This window comes from Symphodus melops, assembly GCF_947650265.1.
Source record: "Symphodus melops genome assembly, chromosome: 23".
Lineage (NCBI taxonomy): Eukaryota > Metazoa > Chordata > Actinopteri > Labriformes > Labridae > Symphodus > Symphodus melops.
Window position 1 is genome coordinate 3,757,489 of NC_136713.1, and position 18,555 is coordinate 3,776,043.

Genomic DNA, 18,555 nt, shown 5'->3' on the forward strand with positions numbered 1-18,555 from the left:
ACACAGAGAAAGAAACAGTTTATCTTATGTTCATGTTTTGTCATTTATTCTGCGAATGAATCAGAAGGTGAAGCATTAAAGTGACTCAAACTGTGAATTAAGGTTATATTATACATTTTTCAATCACATTCATTCATTCACAAAAGAATAAACACAATCCAATATTTTTATTTGTTTGTTAACATTTTCCATTAAAGGAAGAATGTGCAACATTACACATCAATCACGCTAACACAACAGTGCAGGCAACAGGTGATTGAAGCTCGAGACAGAGGAAAGTTTAGTCGCTGCTTGCGTTCATAGTGCTTCATTAACTCTAATTGATAATGCGAGATCTACTGGATCAAGAAGTGGCACATTCTTCCATTAAAGACGTTTTATAAAGGTGTTAGTAAAATATCTGTTTTTATTTGTTCTTATTGTCAGTTAACACTCAGCTCAGCTTTATTTTGAAGAAACAGAAAATTAAAGCACAGGAAATGTTTAGATGTCTAGGGCCCACGGTTTGAAACATCCCGGTTTACTGGCTGGAACCTGCAACAACACAACATCATCAACAGAAAACAAACATTAAAAGGAACAGAGAGAACAGCTGATATATCATAAACTTACAACTGGATGTGATCTTTATTCCTCAGTAAGTAAACTCAGAACTTTATCTTTAAGGAAGCACAATGAGGCTTCTTCTTTCTTTGCTACCGGATTTTAAAAACAAAAACTTTATAGAGTTTTGTTGCTTTATTTTCCGTCTCAGTATGTTTACCTTCTGAGTGAGCGGGGATGCACAGGCCATGCAGGCCTTCTCTGGAGTCGCTGGGCTGTTCAGAGTAAACGGGCCGACTAAACCGGACTCCGAGCGTGCTGCAGCCACCGCGTCTTTGATGGCAAAGAAGACCGAACTGCCGAGGAAGAGGGAGGGTTCTCCAATACCCTGCAGAACGGTACAATCATCAGGATCGAGTCGTTTTAAATAGATTTAAGGGAGCAGAGTAAACGTCTAAAAATAAAGGTGTGGATCTGACCTTGGAAGAGTAGATGGCGTGCGGGTTGTGCGTGTCTGACAGAAGGTGAACGTTGAAGCAAAGCGGCACGTCGCACACGGCAGGGATCTTATACTGAGACGGACCTCGAGTGTACAGCACACCGGAGGGGGAAAACTTCAGCTCCTCCATCGTGTAGAGACCCAAACCCTGCGTGAACGCTCCTTCAATCTGAGAGAGGGACAGGTGGCGAAAAAGTGGAAGAGACAAAAATAACAAAGAAATGTTACAAAGTGTGCCTCGAAACAAGTTTTCACCCTTAAAAATTAAATAAAATTACGTTTACAGAAGCTTCATCACACCTGTTTCTGCATTTCTGTTCTTTAAAACACTTACTGACCTGTCCGATGTCCACCGAGGGGTTCACACTTCTCCCGATGTCCATCACAATGTCCGTGCTCACCGTCTGCAAGACACACACCTTGAATATTTGGATCATTTCTCAGATTAAACGATGTGAGCGATGAGAGGTTTCTGACCCTGAAGTCTCCTGTCAGACAGTCCAGCTCCACCTCGCTGCAGCACGCTCCGAACGTGAAGTATGCGTAGGGCTGACCCTCCATCTTCTCCCAGTCCATGTACAGGTCTGGACCTCTGAGGACGCACAGGATTAGACCATCGTAACCCCAATTATTTCATAACAAAATAAATAGTTAATTTCTTACCTGTAGAATCCGGTGGCTGATAAACTGATTTTTTCCAAAAATGCATCATTGGCCTGAGAAGAAAACACAAAAACATATTTTACACGATTACAGATTCGTTAGATTTCCTTTTCTCGTGAAGCCGTACCCAGCTCTCCCATGATCCTTTGGGGTTCTTCTCCCTGATTGGCGTAAGTCGCTGATACAGAGTCTGGCAGGCATTCTGAGGAAAACAAAGTGAAAATAACACTTTTAGTTTTAAGATTTCAAAAATGTTTTCATTGGTTGTAAAAGAGGGAGCGCAACGAGACTTCACCTGGACAGCCATGCCGTTGGCGTCGGTGCCGAAGGAGGCCGCAGACGGGCAGGTGTTGGGGACCGTGTTGGTGCTGGTTTCACTGATGTAGATCTTCGAAGGTGGGATGTGAAGCTCCCGACTTGCAACCTGGCAAAAAAACACAGAAGAGTGAACAGTGTGTCTCAGAGAAACACTTGGCACTTGACTTCTTTGAGGTTTCACCAGGATGCTCTGCAGGGATGTGTTTCAAAATATCTCCAGAGATAAACCTGTTGATGCCTGTTTTGCATGTTCATATTTAAGCAGCAGGTAACACGAATAGCTTTAATACACAGGTACAGATAAAACCTAACCTGCTGCATTTTAGTGTGGATCCCCTGGCCCATCTCCGTCCCTCCATGAGTGACCAGAACAGAGCCGTCTTTGTAGATGTGAACCAGAGCTGCAGCCTGTAACACACACACACACACACACACACACATGCACAACCAGCATGCACACATTAAATCAAAACCAAAATCTTTTTCAATTGTCCTAATTCATGTTAAAAAAAAGTTCTGACCTGATTTAAGAAGCTCTCTGCGAATGCGATCCCGTATTTAATGGGGATGATGGACAGCCCTCTCTTCTTCCAGCGGTTCTGCTGGTTAAACTGGTCGACGGCTGTGCGGCGGGCGTTGTACTTAGATTTGATCTTACACTCGTCCCAGCAGCGCAGCATGTTCTCCGGACTGAACTCAAACTTGTAGTGGGTGACTGACGGCCCCTTGTACATGTTGACCTCCCGAATCTGAGGAGGGATTTCAAAACGAGAGAGGAGGGTCGTCACGATACCAGAACTTCAAACATCTGATACGCCACGAGCAAAAAGAAAAATATATCCGCGCCTGTTTGGACACTACTGCAACAATAACACCCAGTCACACGGTGTCAGGTTCTTTCTTGTTTTTAATCAACAACGTCACCACATGCATACCTGGTCTGCAGGGCGTCCCAGCACCATGGCCACGTCGTTGATCATGTTCTCTACGAAGAAGAGGCTTTGCGGGACGCCGAAGCCCCTGAAGGCCGTGTTGGAGGGCAGGTTGGTCCTGCAGGCGACGGAGCTGCCCCGCAGGTTGGGGATGTTGTAGGCGTTGTCCATGTGGAGCACAATTTTTTCTGCAACCTGCAAAAAGAAGACAACGACATTTTCTGTCTGTCCTTTAAGTTTGATCGTTAGATGTGAAACACGGCAGATTGTGACCAACCAGAAGAGACTCGTCGACCGCGTTGCCGGCGTTGGTGTAGTACTGTAAATCAGCAGCCACGATCCTTCCATCCTTCATGAAACCCACCTGAAACAAACCGCACTAAGCCGTCAAACATCATTCAAACGAGTGAAACCTCGCTGAAATAAAAGTCTGTTTTTGTACTTTGTATTTTCCCAGGACCGGGTGGCGACCTCCTGTGATCAGCATGTCCTCTCCTCGCTCCAGGATGCAGCGCACTGCGCGATTGGTCCTGAGGAGAAACATTAACACAAGCACATGAGTGAAGGTCACATTTATGATTTTGAGTCATTAATATTATTTCTCGTTTCTACGACTCACTTCCAAGCAGCCACGGACGTGATACTAGCCAGGATGGAGGTTTTTACGACCTTCCCGCCAAAAGCTCCTCCCATCCTTTTGACGTGACAGGTGACTCTGTTGGACGGGATGCCGAGCGTCTCTGCGATTACATCCTGCAGGAAACATCAGTCCACATTAATGCTATGAACCAGAAGCTACAGCAAAGGTTTTTACAAACTGTCAGAAGCAAAGATTCCTGCTATTCTGCAAACTTTTAGTAGTCAAGTTTGGCTGGCATCAAAATGATTATTATTTAGGAATATTACAGAAAACTTCACTGATGCACCAAAGTTCAATGTGGATTTGTTGGTGCAAGCTGCAGCTGTTGCTTAGCGAGTCATACTGAATGGTGGTGGAAATTCAGACTAATAAAACCAAATTCAAAGGAGCAAACTGTCTGACGACCTCCCGGTGTTAACGGTGCAGGTTGAAGATCAGGTCATTTGTTTGTGTTTTGCGTTAACACAAAGTGTGTGTGTACCTGTGTTAACGTGGGCCACTGAGTGGAGACGTAAACGTTGAACTCTGACTCCTCCCCCACAGGAACGACCAGCATGCTCTGCGTCTCCATGTAGAAATGTTCCTGTCCGCCTATTCTGGCCTCACCTGAGGAAACGATCACAAACAGTGAGTGAAGAAATACGAGACAAACACGTGACGTCCAAACATTTGTAAGTTCTTTGCAGGATACAGAAGATGGTTGTACCTTCATAAATGTGATCAACAGTTTTAAACGCTTCAGTCACGTTTCCTCTCTCGAGTGTCCTCCGAGGCTCGTAGAAAGACGACTTCTCCACGGCCTCCTGTCACACACACACACACACACACACACACACACACACACACACACACACACACACACACACACAGGCCTTAAGACGTCAGAGGGATGATTGTGAGCTGATTGTGAGTCTTGTGTCAGCAGCCTCAGACCTCTGTGGTGAACACCGGGTCGGGTAAGTCTTCGTAGCTGATCTTCACGCCGTAAGCTCCTCGTTTGGCGTGTTCCCTCGTATCGGCGATCACCGCACAAACAATCTGACCGACACACGACACCTGCACGCAAACATCAAGAGAAGAAATGAAAGATACTGACTGACAGCTTGTTTTAATGCTCTCTCTCTTTCTGTCCTGTCTTTATTTTTTTGTATTTTGTAAACTCATTTCAGAGATGATTTTCATATTTGTACACACAAACATAAAGCAGGGCACACACACCTCGCTCTGAGCTAACAGCTCCTCCTGATAGCCAAACATCTCCCGCACTTTGACCCCGGGAATATCTTCGGCGGTGATGACGTCCACAACACCGGGCAGCCTCAGAGCCTCGCTCACGTCCAGCCCGCTGTGCCAGCAAAGACAGATGAAATGTTTGGATTTACATTTTCACAATGTGTCGGCGATATTTGTCACTTTGTGTTTTCTGCCTACGTGATTTTAGCGTGTGCTCGAGCGCTGGTGACCAGAGACAGGAAGAGCTCTCCGTCTGTACACGGCATGTCGTCACAGTAAACGGCCTCGCCCGTCGCCTGGCTGATGGCAGAGCGATGCATGATGGGACGTCCCACTGGGTCCTGCTCGCTCTGACCCTTTGACACGTGCTGAAGAAGAAGAGGAAGCAGTCACCTTTATTTATCCTTCAGGTAGCAAATCTTACATTTGTATATTTCACTTTTTTACAGCAGATTTCCGACCTGGAACTCCTGCAGCCCGGGCGTGATGTCTCGGGGTAAAGGCTGGATCTTCTCGGGGAGCTCTTCTTTGATCACGTTCTGGAAATACAAACTCTTCGTCAGCCTCTTTCCTCTTACATCATGCATTACATCTGAGAGTATAAACCCACCATCTCTCTGAGCTTCTGCAGGACCTCCAGGTTGAACTTGAAAAGGAAGTTGAGCGATAACGAGCGGCGGAATTCCACTTTTCCTCCAGGCGCTGACGGAGGGAGGTCCAGCTCCCCCAGGAGGACGTCGTAGGCCCGACTGAGGGTCTCGTCGTCCCACGGCCTGATGGAGGAACAGGATCCTTTTTAGAGGCTTAAAAACAAACACGGTGTGAAAAGAAATCAGGGCAGGAGGACTCTGACCTCGCGGCGATGGCCAAGCAGGTTTTGACGGCGCTCACGGTGGTCGCTCCCATCCCTCCGTAGTAAATGCTGACGTCATGAACCACTCTGGAGCCCTCCGAGAAAAACACTCGCATCCCTGACGTCACCGTGGCAAAGGACGTCTCCTTCCTCGGAGCCTGGCGGAAAACTCGAACTAACTCGCCCTGCAGGACATTTTTACGTCGTTAATCTCTGATTTGTTTCCTTTAAGGTTTTAAGGCGGACACAATCATAAACTTTACATTTGAGCCCTTCCAGACATCGTATTTGTTTTACCTTTCTGGTGAAGGGGATGAAGACGGAGACGATGATCTCCTCCGGCTTCAGGATGGTTTTGCAAAAGCTCACAAAGAAATCCTGATCCAGGGGAACCTCTCGTCTTCCTCCTGAGGGAATCACAAACGTACATGTTTGTTAGGAGGAATGAATCAAACGCATCTCTGAGAGGAAGACTCTGAACTCACTTTTTGAAATGACGCTCACTTTGCATCTCCCGGCAGCCAAAACCGGGTTCAGGTCCGAGTTTGGATACGCACTGATGACTTGACCCCCGAGAGACTAAAGAAGAAAAAGAGAGGCAGATCGAAGTATTCTCCAATATGTCAGTTCAATGTGAATCAAAAACTGAATCATGTGGAGGCTTATTTCTCTTCGAGTGTTTTTTTTATTTCTGAGGGAGTCAGGAAGTTAAAAACACATTTATTAGATATATATCAGAACAGCTGGAGTTGAAAATACTTACAGCTACGTTTCTTATCTGCACACTTCCCAGGTTCCCCAGCTGTCGTATCAGAGCGCGGAACAGTTCGGTTTTCTCCTCCGGAAACTGAGGAACGAGTTTCTCCAGGAGGGACCGCACCTCGGCCAGCGTACAGCCGGCTCCGACCCAAACACCTGCAGAGAAAGCACCGCCAACAGCCTGTCACATCTCCGCTGAGATTCACCAACGCTGGAGCGTAACAAACTCACCCGTCGGTGTGTGAGAGACCTGGAACAGCTCCACCACTCGGGTCGGAGAAATTATCAGAGGATGGAAGACGCCTTTGAACTTTATATCTGGACCTTTAACACAAAGTGGAGTTTAACGGTCAGTGGACTCGTCTTCTGAAGCGCTGAAGGTCACTCCTCCACATTCACACCCTGATGGTAGAGGCTGCTGAGTAAAGAGTCCCTCAGTATTCACAGGTCGGACTTGAACCCGGGCCGCCCACGCTCACCTATGTTGGTGTTTCCCATGACCAGCGGAGCTTTGGGGTTCAGCGTCTTCAGCTGCACCAGCTCCTCCAGAGAGACGGGGGACACCCAGCTGATCCTCTCCCCGTCAAAGGTGAGGGTCTGTGGGGTTTCTTTTTCTGCCATCAGCTGTGGAGAGAAACGCAGGTCAAAGAGCTTCTGTGATGAGCTTCAACAGATTTGTGTGTGAAACAAGTCATTCATGATGACTTACGATCAGTTCAGGAGGAAAGATCAGCTCCTGCGTCGGGTCCAGCGACACAAACTCGTCTTTGTCAAACAGCTGTGGCGGCTCCTGGGGAGCGTTACGAGGAATAAAAGGAGACATTTCACAAAGAATAATAATCAGGATTAACACTCAGTACTACGTGACTTTGAACAGAAGAAGAGAGAAAGTTGACTCACTCGCCCAGGTTCATCAGTCTGAGATCCTCCATTCAGGCAGCAGTTTGCGTTCACTTTGCAGCAGTTTGTCTCCTGTTTGGATTCAAAGCAAATGTGATCACAGCTGTTTGGTCCTGATGAAACACGTGTTTTGTGTCGGAAACAGTCAAAAGGATTCAGTTATGATGCTCTTTAAATTGTTGAACTCGTTGCACGGCTGATCTTTGTACCTGACAGAAAGTCCTGCAGCCGTCCACGATCGGTCGATATCCAGTACAGCGACACAGATTCCCTGAAAAGCAAACACAGACGATGAGGCCGAGGCTGGCTGCAGGACAGCTTACAGAACTTTACAAAAAAATACCAAAAAAAAGGAACGAAATAGCATCTAAAAGAGCTTGTTTATATTTATTTTTTGGTTTTAACATCATGACAGGTGAACAAACCAGCCAGAGCCTCTGTGATGTCATCCATGTTGGGTTGAGGTTTGTTCCTCAGCAGAGCGTACATCGCCATCACCATCCCCGGCGTGCAGAAGCCGCACTGAGAGCCGTGAGCCTTCGCTATCCGCTCCTGCAAACACAGAATCAAACGTTTCCTGTTTGGTGGATTTCTTTCTTTCTAAAGTTTTTATATCTGCACGGACAGATTACAAGAAGCTGCAGAGAGAAGATTCAAGTGTTACTGAACAATACATTTAAAAAGGTGATTTTATTGGCTGATTTGACCGACATGCATCATTTTATTTCCCCTTACTCAGCATTATTCTAAAGAAACCAAATAAAACAGGAAATGATCGACCTGAAAGTCTGAAAACACTTTCTGGATGATGTTTGAACATCAGTGGGATGTATTCAGTTAAAAATGACGTGATGTTAGCGCTCGACCTGCACGGGGTGGACTCGGGTCTTGGTGCTGCCGATGCCCTCAACCGTGGTGATGGCGGCCCCGTGAAGCTGGCAGAGCGGCAGCAGGCAGGCGTTGGCGGCGAAATGACTGTCAGTGTAGTGAAGGAAAGGTGTGACAGCGTCTGTGTCACCTCGAGTGATTCTGTGTCTCTCTGCAGAAACTTCGTTTTACTTGTCGTGTGTTGATTTGACTTTTTTTTTTGCATCACTGTCGACTTCAGTGTTTTTGATTCTTCTTCTATGGAATCCTTAAACATCTCGTTGACGTTTTGCATCTTTCTATCATCCATTCTGCTGCTTTCAAACACATGTCACTTCTCTGTTTCTGGTTTAGCATCCAGAACATAAACTTTTAACTGTTCTCAGTTCTTATGATTGAACACATATAATGTTGTGTTTGATACTGTTGAGATCTGCAGTAATTCTTGCAGCACACTTTAGAGACAGAATTTAGTTTGCAGTCTGAAACCTGCAGCTGTTTTTCATTTGGCTGAGTGTTTTCAGGCTCAACTGTCTCCTCCTCCTCCTCCGACAGATGTTGAGCTGGTTTGGAGCCAAGAGGAAAAATTCCCATCAGCTCCCACAGAAACTCTGCGTGTTGAATCTGAGTCCCTCTGTGTGTCAGTGTTTTGCATTTGCTCTTTAAAAACAAAAGGGATCCATGAACAAATTAGATTTTCTATAGTCTCTGTTACATCTGTTTGTTACACATATCCAGCTGGGTGAGAGATGGTGTATGTATGTTTAAGCGTGGCTGCAGGTGTGTTCAGAAACAGAAGCATCAGAAGTGTATTTGAGGTGTTAATGAAGGATACTTGATGGTTTTGGTTGCAGGTTGGTATCGGGACACCATAACCGTGCACGCCCCGCATCCTCCACCACCACAGCCCGACTTAGTCCCTGTTAACCTCACTGAAGTCACAGTCAAGGAGATAAACACAGTCAAAGACATAAATTAAAACCATGATCTCGTTTCCCGTTTGAGTCGAGGGGCCTGATCTTTTTGAAGAAGTCGATCTGAAGGATACACTTCTGCCTGAGGAAGGACAACAGCATGGTCTCAGGGTCCGCATGCTTCTCTGTTACCTGTTTTAAAAGAGACAGGAAATATATCTGACTAAAATATTTCACAGGAACTGTCCACACTAACTAACTAACTAACCCCTAACCCTCCCCTACCTGCCGACAGTCAAAACCCTGATCCAAACCCACAAACTCAGGACTGCCAATCTTGGTGTTAAGTGTCTTTTGAAAAATTAAAAAGGATATAAGTTTAAATACACTCATCTAAAACAAGACAGCTAATTAAAGTTAACAGCTGTAAAACCATAATCAGTTAATTCAAACTCTACATAAGATGAAATACAATAAGAGATGAAAATGTCAAACTTAAAACAAAAAAAGATTAATTATTTTTCTCCAACAAAGAATATATTTAGAACATATTTCTTTTAAAGTTTATATTTTAGTGTTTTCAGATTTCACCAAAGTAAGAGGTTTCTTAGTCCACTTCTTGTCACCAAATGTGACAGGTAACTAAATGTTGTCTTACACCTCTCACAAGCTTTCGATCAATGTTAAGGAACTTAAATTTCCAAACAAACCAAAAACATTTTTTTTTTCCAACCATGACAATAATTTTGACAAAATTTTCGGAGATTAAAACTTTTAATATTGACGGAAGTTAGCGTTAAAAAAATAAAAAGCTAAAGCTAAAGCTAGCTTCAAAACGATCAACGGTTAAAAAAAAAAGTAACGGTTTGTTACATTTACCTTTTTCCCGTTAATAAAGAAGCACAAAGTATCTCCGTCCCGTCTGGACGACATGTTTCAATCGACAGTGAAAGTTTTTGCACAAAAAAATATAAAGTCTGAATAATTATGTAGCACTTCCGTTTGAGACTTTCAAAACAAAATATTTTAATAGAAATTTGAATGACCACGACACAAAATATGAAATTATTCGCTTCATCAATCAATCAAACAATAATAAAAAAAATGGTTCTTTGATTAAGTAATGAATTAACATTCATTAAATTAAATCAATTAAAATGAATAAAAATAATTTGTGACTGTGAAATAATCTTATCATTTCGAACAAGATTTTATTTAACAACATTTCAGGATGGCAAGGCTACTTTTTAAGCTTTCTGGTGACTTTTTAAATTGTTGTCTTTTAATATTTAGAAAAAGAAATATGAGTTCATGTTTGGATACAACATCCTGTCCCACACTGCTGCCGCTGTTTGACTTGATGAAGAAATCGTCCACTTTTGACCTTATCTGACCTGTTTAATGCTTAAAACAAAAACAACCTTCATTTTTATTGAAAAGAAAAAAAATAATTTAACTGCAACATTTAAAATGATGAAAGACAATTCCATTTAACTCTCAATGCTTTAACTGAAGAAGAAAACTGACTACATGACCTCAAATTCAACCTTTTACATCTTCTGCTGTTATAAAAGTCAATGACTCCTCCTCGGTAAACACTATATTTCACATCACAAACAGAACTTCACCTTTATGCTCAGTGCAGCCATCAAGGTGCTTTTAATAATCATTAACTTGAACTCTGATCATTCCGTGTTTAGGTTTATTGAGCTTATTTCTCAGAAAACGAACACATCACAACATATATATATTTTTCAACCCGGGGGAGAACACTGCTTTTTAGTGATTTTATATGTATTGCAAAGTCAAGTTTCAAGCAGCTTTTAATCACCACATTAATCATAATCTATCATGTTGTTGTACAGTAAGACAGCCTGGGATGCAGTACATATATCTGGCCGCTAGAGGGAGCCAAAGGACGAGGACTGAGGATAAGAAGCGCCACCTAATAGAAGACTTATTTCCTGCTGTTTTAAGCATCTTTATTGGTTTATTGTAGTTCAGAGCTGGGCATGAGCTGCTTCCATAAATCATACGAGAGGCACAGACATGCTTGGTGAAAGCTTAGCCTTCTTCTGTAAAGATAAATAAACAAACCATCACAGTTTGTGGTCCTCTTTTTCTACAAGCATCTCATCAGGATTTATAGTATGGGACGCACAATAGCCTAGTGGAAATGATGCATACATCATGTGCAGAGGCTTTAGTCCTCATTGCAGCAGAGGTGGGCTCAAATCTGGCCTCTGACCTTTGCTGCATGTCATCATCCCCCACTCTCTCTCCCAACATTTCTTGTTTCTCTTCAGCCGTCCTGTCCATTAAAGGCGAAAAGGCCCACATAGGCCAAATTCAAATCTGATATATCTCACTTAAAAGCTTCAACAAATGTTCAAAATGAGATTTAGTGTAATTTCTGCCAATAAATCAAAGTTTAGATAGATCTGTTGCGCAGCAGCATTTAATAAAGAGTTTCAGTGTTGATATGAAAGCTGAAGAAGCTGCACAGTGTGAGAAACAGCAGCATGACGCTCACCTTTATTTACTTTATTTACACACATGGTTCTGCTTTTTCCCACCGTATCAGGTTCCTTTAACTCCTCACAGGTAAAAAACCTCCAAAGACAAAACAAACATGTTTGACTTTTAAACTTTTTTTTACTTTGTATTTGTTTTTGTGTGTGTGTGTGTGTGTGTGTGTGTTCAAATAGACGCACATTTCAGGGTCAGAGGAGGTCATTTTAGGTTTATTTTCTTCTCTGGGCAAGTTGTTATGTTAAAACGAATCACTGCGTTTTTGCTCGAGATTTAAAGCTTATGAAAGAGCAGACAGGTCAAAGCACCAACACACACACACACACACACACACACACAGACTTTGACTGGCTGCTGAGGGTCAAACCGTTTCTACCCTCAGACATAAACGTTTTGCTGGAGTCAAAGGAGAGACAAAATCAGAAGTAGCAGCTCGTATATGTCGTGTTTTTACTTTGACAGTTTTTTATCTTTATTATCAAGAAGCAGCAACACGGCAGCGTTTGTCCCGTGCTCTTTAAAACGTGAATGTGTTTGAATTGTGCCGCTGCTGGAGCTTAACCTAAACACAAACGCAGACCTGCTGGTCGAGTAGAACATGTGGGAGAGTGTTTTCCTCGGTCACATTAATCCTTCGACGTCGACTATCTGCTGACATCATCAGAAGACAGATAAATCTCCTCCTCCTCTTGTTGACTTCCTTCCCTCAGATTTGACCTCCTCCTCATCGGTTTGTTCATGTTTTGCAGACGACACGTTGCCTTTCTGACTTCTCTCTCCGTCTTTCAGGATTTAAAAGCTCCGTACTTAAACTCTGAATAAAATTTCCCGTTGTGCATTTCGGCCTCATAGAATCACACGAGACTGTTTTTGTTTAATTTGTAAAGTTTGTCAAACTGAAACCCTGCAGAGCGGACGGGCGGACACATTTGATGTTTGGTGGGAGATGATTCCTCGATAATCACAGGTTCATAAAACGCAGAGTGAGGAAAGTACCACTTACAGTCACTCTGTGGTTAGAGCCTGAAAACATGAGGGGAAATGTTCAGAGTGATCGGAAAGAGTCGGTTTGGTGACGGCTGCTGAAAACTGAGGGCAGATTTTAGTGTTTTAAAAAAGACAGAAATATATCTTTGTTTCTTTTCCCCATGTTGCATCTTCTGTGACTTCAACCGAAACCATCAGATGTATCACAACAAAGCTCACATCTAGACTTTAGTTTCCACATCCCAGAATATCAGTCAAACATTTCAGCTTGTAACCTTTGATTTGATTTGAAATGACGTCGAGCTGTTTCTCTGTCTCTGTGATTAAAATGATGACGAGCTGACGTCACAGCTGACTCTGGGTTCACCTCGACGCCGTGGGAAACAGCCAGATTAGCCTCCGTCTGAACCGGCTCGCAGTGCTGAGAGAGAGAGAGAGAGAGTGTGTGTGTGTGTGTGTGTGTGTGTGAAGGAGTCCACGGAGTATTGAGAGCCAACTGGAGCCGTGTGTGCCACACAGGGAATTTACATTTGAATGTGAAGAAGTCTCTGATCCATGGAGCTGAGCAGGAGACGTTCAGGGTCTGAAACCGATGCACTGATGTAGAAACGTGTCGCCTGATATGTGGATCTGTTTTCTGCAGAGCAGACAATGTTTGTGTCGGTGTATTTCTTCCACAAACTAAAACAACTTTGAACAGATTTTTAACGCCTGACCCCCTCTCACATGCACCTCCTCTCCCTGTCAGACACAAGGAGTAACAAGAACACTTGTCATTCTGTTGTACAATATTTTCGATGTGCAACTTTCCAGTCAACAAAAGTCCAAACTTCCTCAAAAAAACAAAACATGGAATAATCTCAGCTGTGCACATTCAGCTCCGTCCAAACAGCCAAATGGATTCAAAGCATGTCGACGTCGCTCTCATTCTTTGGTTTTCAGAGCTCCTGCACGATCAGCAGAAACGCTAAAGTGTGAAGGATTATCATCACGCAGATAAAAACACCAAATCCCGTTCACGCCTCCCACACAAGCACACAGAGACGACGGAGGTAAAGAGACAAAGAAACAGCAGAAACCTGCGAGTGCTCCGTCAGCAGTTTGAAAAGGAGGAAGGTAACCGGCGTCCTCCGAGACACACAGATGTTTTACTGAAGCTGTGAGATTAAACTGGCCGAGGTTTGGGAACAGAAACTTGGCTGTGTGGAGGAGAAACAAAACGATCACATCAGAGAATATCTGTTCTGCTGGAGATCAATAAAACCACAACTCAGAGATTTCTCCAGCAGCGGCTGAGGTCTGAAGTCTCTGATTCACAGACTCGCAGGTTTCATTTGAAGGGAAACTTTCTGACTTTACCTTCTGATCTGAAAATGAGCGAGAGTGAAGCGTTCAGTCTTAGATCAGAAACCTTCACGGCCTAGTGTGAAAGCTACATCTGTGCTACTTTTAGACAGGGGAGTGAAAGGACAATTATTTGTCCTCTTATCAGACGTCTGTCGAGCCCTCTGGGATCCAATCAAAGCTGAACATGTTTCTGTGTTTGCATTAAACTTGATTCTCATGCTGGCAGAACTCGACTCGGTGACCTTTTGTGTACGAGCTACGGAAGCAGAAGTTTTGATTTACATCAGCAAACAAGTCGTCCCAGAGGAGAGATTAAATCTTATTTCAGGAAGACAAAAAAGGCAAAAGGACGACAGCAGTTTCTTCATCAGAGATTACTCAACAGGCGCTCCGAGTTACACAAACTGGAGAGAACACAAAGAGTGCAGAGAGGTAAATATGGCTGCAGAGACAGACATGTAAACAACGAGGAGGAGAACATCTACTTTACATGTATTTGTGTCCTGGAAAGCCGTACTTTAACTTCATTTACAGAACAATAACAATAACAGAACTTTAACTGTTTACAGGTCTCTTTTAACCAGCACATGTTTTTCTCTCCTCACAGGTTATGTACATTATGCTATATAAGTTTTAAGTCTAATTGCTAATGCTAACTGCACAGGTTTAACATATAATTATGTTTATTCTTAGTCACATAGGGGCTGCTAAATCTTGTTTGGGGGATTTTGTATACAGAGGGGGGGGGGGGGGGGGGGGGGTGTATTGTAACTAATGTCTTGTGTCCTGCCTGTCTGTATACTGCTACTGGATGCCTTGAATTTCCCTCGGGATCAATAAAGTATCTATCTATCTATCTATCTATCTATCTATCTATCTATCTATCTATCTATCTATCTATCTATCTATCTATCTATCTATCTATCTATCAATAAAGCCACACCTCAACATGTCACTGCATGATTACACTTCATGTAGGTTTCTCGTCTTTTCATGTCATCAATCATAAAGTTTGAAAAATTGTTTGAGACACCATTCGGACGACAAATGATGAGTTTGTGCCGAGCATGCAACCTTCAGTCTGCATTTATAAGTGTACGATCCTGCTGTTCCTCCAGTGTCCACTTGAGGCTGGCTCCAGGATACAGGAAGTCACAGACACACCACTGACATCAAGAGCCATGGGGGCGTAGAAATAAAAGATGGCCGACTGTATGACATAAAGCCAGGGTTGGAAAGACATAAATAAAGGACGCTGCTGGCTGATTATTTTGCAGATTATCTGACATTTGTCTGAGTTACAGTTTCAGGAAGTTCCAGCATGAAGAGAAATAAATCACAGTAAACAGGAAGTGACAACACGATGCACTCTTGTTTTGAATCTCCCTCTCAGATTAGAGCTTCACAAACCAGACGACACTCGACTTCAGTTACAAAGAGTTTAATCCCAAAAATACTTTTATTCCATCCCAGCACGTGGTACATCGTTTGGTCTCGCTGTTTCTTGGCTGTAACTCCACTCAGGTTTAATCTACATCGTCTGATGTTAGAGGCTGACATGCAACGATAAACAGCTCCACTGATTTCTGCAGGAGGAGGATGCTAAATCATATTTAGACCACCAACTGAAACTCAGGAACGCCCCCTTGTGGTTATTACATGTATGGCACGTTGCATTCTCAGATGTTTAATGATCTTGAAATTAACCTTAAGGAAAAACAAATCAGTTATTTAAATCTGAGCTGAGGCGACAAAATTCAACCCTGGTTTTCTTTTTTTCTGTTTTTAAAAGAACGTCTCATTTAACAACAGTCCATAAAAACATTCAACAGTCCGGTCAGTCCAGACTAAACGCTGAATTCAAAGGACGTACGCATATCATTTCGCTCTTTTCTTTTCTGCCATCCGGTCCGACCAAAGCTGTCACAACAAATGTCCCCCTGGGGGACGATTAAGTTTTATATTGTATTGAGTTTGATTTCTTTTCTGGGATTTCTGTCGGCTCTGTCTCTACGCAGATGACTGTGTGTGATTATTTTGGAAGTCAGCGAGGAAAAACACCTTCTTCCAGGTCGTGTGCACATTCCTTTGTTCCTAAATTTGCTATAAGTCTTATAATGAGATAAAACTACTTCTTCCTCTTTTATGTGTGCATGAAGATATAACTGTTGCTACATTTAATCGTGCAGCGATTCTCTCTCTGAGGGTAAAACTATGGAAAGTCTTTCTGCAGCCACTCACCATCGTTTGTGCAGCTACAAACTCAACCTGACAAAGTGAGAACCGAGGATTCAAACAGAGAGCTACATGAACATTTAAGGCTGAAAAAGATAAAGTGTAACAGTCACAATCGGGCAGAAACTCAGTCCGCGGAGCTTGAAAATCCTCCAATGACGCGTCTGGAGGATGTTTGATAAAGGATGGTTTCTCTGAATCTCAAAGTGCAATCTGAACATGCGTCAAAGGCGTCAATTCATCGAAGACCACATAAAGTTTCCCTGTATAATCACTAAGAACAGCATCACGTCGGACATTATTCCAAATCCTGGAAAAACAGAAGGGGGTATTAGAGGAACACAAGAATAAAAGGATGGAGGATATGGAGGTGTCGACTCGGGGGAATCATCTTTGGTGTAACACAGCAGCATCTCATATCAACAGTGTGTGCACAGCACAACAACACGCAGCTTCAGGGAGCTCTGCCAGGAGACCCACTCTCTTTACAAACAGTCTGATTAATGATCAATACTTTACCCTGACGTTTACCCTTCATATGACTGGTTTTATGGCGTTCATATTTATATTTTAGGATTACTTGGATGTTCCACTGCAAGAAAAAAAATGTTTGTAAAAGGATATCAGGCAAGTTATCTGCCCCTTATTTAACATTCATATATAGAATCTAATGATAATATTTGTTATCTCATGTCGCAGCACTATAAATATATATATATGGAGACTTGCAGAGTGTCTGTAGAGATAAGTCCATTCTGGTTGTGTCCGTCTGAGTCACTGCCTCTTCTTCTTCTGTTTCAGGCTCTTCCTCCTCTTCACGATCATCTCATACAGTTTGTCCATGCCCTCGTGCAGCCCCTCTCCGATGATGGCGCAGGCTGGTTGGACGTGGTACGGGGTGGAGGGGCTCAGCTCGGCCAGGGCCAGCTGTCTCTCGATCTCCTCCACATCCAGCGCGCGCGGCAGGTCCTGTTTGTTGGCGATGACCAGCAGAGGGGTCCCCTGGTTCTCCGAGAAGCGCGTGATCTTGTGCAGCTCGGTCCGGGCCTCCTCGAGCCTCTCTGCGTCCACGGAGTCCACCACGTACACGATCCCGTCCGTGCAGCGACTGTAGGGCTTCCACAGGGGCCGCAGCTTCTCCTGACCCCCCACGTCCCAGAAGTGGCAGCTGATGCCCCGGGAGGCCCCCGCGCCGCCGAGCCGGATCCGCTCCGTGTTGAAGCCGATGGTTGGCACAGTGTTGACGAACTCGTTAAATTTGAGCCGGTAGAGCACGGTGGTTTTACCCGCAGAGTCCAAACCGAGCATAACAATGTGCAAAGACTGAAAGGCACCCAGATTGGTGAAACTGTTCCCCATCTTGCAGCTCGGGAAGGAAGGACTCCCACAGCCCTGATATCACCGCAAGAGACGCTTAAATGTCCCAGGAGGGATCCATAAACGCGCAGACACCTCTGATCCGCGCCTCAGCAGCTGTGCAGGGCGCAGCCCCTCGTTGCGCGGAGGCACTCCGGTAGCCAGACACGCCGCAGCATCCTCCTCCTCCTGGACTCAGTCCAGCAGCACCCGTGTGTCCACAAACAGTCAAATCATTGCACGTGCGTCGGTGCTTTTACCGCGCGCAGAGCTGTCCAAACGCGCAAATTACGCACGGCTGAATGTCACATCATGCCTCTGCATCAATGTGTCCCCTTCATGTAGTAACTCACAGCGTGATGGAGTGTGACGCGGGGATCAGCCTCCAAACGCCTCCATGAAAAATGGATGAAGTTCAAGTAGACCAAAATTAGACTTCCGGTCTAGCCTACAAAATAAGAGCCTCTTCTAGCAAACAAACCCGTAGTGAAGTAGAGGAGTCTTATTCTGAAGGAAGTTTATTCAGGTGGTGGTTTTTGAGTTTCCTCTGCGCACTTTGCTGTCAGAGCTGCAGTAAGTCTGACACCTAGTGGTGAAATATGAGAACTGACACTGTAAGTGGAGGCCACTTATTTCCTGAGAGTATAAGTGAAGCGACTATAGTAAATATATACTAAAGATTTAAATTCTTATAAATACAGAGGATGCTCAGATTTATTTTTATTTATTCTGATACTTGTTTTTTATTCTTCTTTGAATTTAACATGAACGTCTACTTCCTGTGCACTACCCAGATAATCCATGCATTCCTCCTGAGCTGCATGTTCCTTAAACATGGCACACATGCTGATGCTGAATTTATCATTTATTCCACTAGATGGCAGCAAAACATTTCACATCAGTCAGAGGAAAGTAGTGGTGAAGGTTTTGAGTTTCAAAGGTTTCAGTTTTTGAGGCGACTTTGGTGAATTAGGAAT

General features: G+C 43.9%; 2 protein-coding genes across 2 annotated transcripts; both read right to left on the reverse strand.

The window, feature by feature from the left end:
- Positions 1–18: 18 nt before the first annotated feature.
- Positions 19–10,181, reverse strand: aox6 (aldehyde oxidase 6). Its single transcript, XM_079336774.1, has 35 exons — positions 10,001–10,181; positions 9,256–9,313; positions 9,043–9,139; positions 8,207–8,315; positions 7,766–7,892; positions 7,550–7,611; positions 7,341–7,412; positions 7,150–7,230; positions 6,920–7,064; positions 6,672–6,764; positions 6,445–6,596; positions 6,167–6,260; positions 5,979–6,088; positions 5,682–5,866; positions 5,439–5,601; positions 5,290–5,367; positions 5,027–5,196; positions 4,814–4,940; positions 4,529–4,651; positions 4,302–4,398; positions 4,077–4,201; positions 3,575–3,708; positions 3,398–3,485; positions 3,233–3,319; positions 2,959–3,150; positions 2,545–2,772; positions 2,336–2,431; positions 2,001–2,129; positions 1,833–1,907; positions 1,706–1,758; positions 1,520–1,634; positions 1,381–1,446; positions 1,023–1,211; positions 764–931; positions 19–534 (listed from the first exon to the last, which is right to left on the reverse strand). The coding sequence occupies exons 1-35, from the start codon at positions 10,052–10,054 to the stop codon at positions 484–486; spliced, it is 3,993 nt and encodes a 1,330-aa protein (XP_079192900.1). The 5' UTR covers positions 10,055–10,181; the 3' UTR covers positions 19–483.
- A 6,371-nt stretch (positions 10,182–16,552) lies between these two features.
- Positions 16,553–18,196, reverse strand: LOC306819032 (ADP-ribosylation factor-like protein 4C). Its single transcript, XM_079336803.1, has one exon. The coding sequence runs from the start codon at positions 17,579–17,581 to the stop codon at positions 16,997–16,999; it is 585 nt and encodes a 194-aa protein (XP_079192929.1). The 5' UTR covers positions 17,582–18,196; the 3' UTR covers positions 16,553–16,996.
- Between the last annotated feature and the right edge of the window lie 359 nt (positions 18,197–18,555).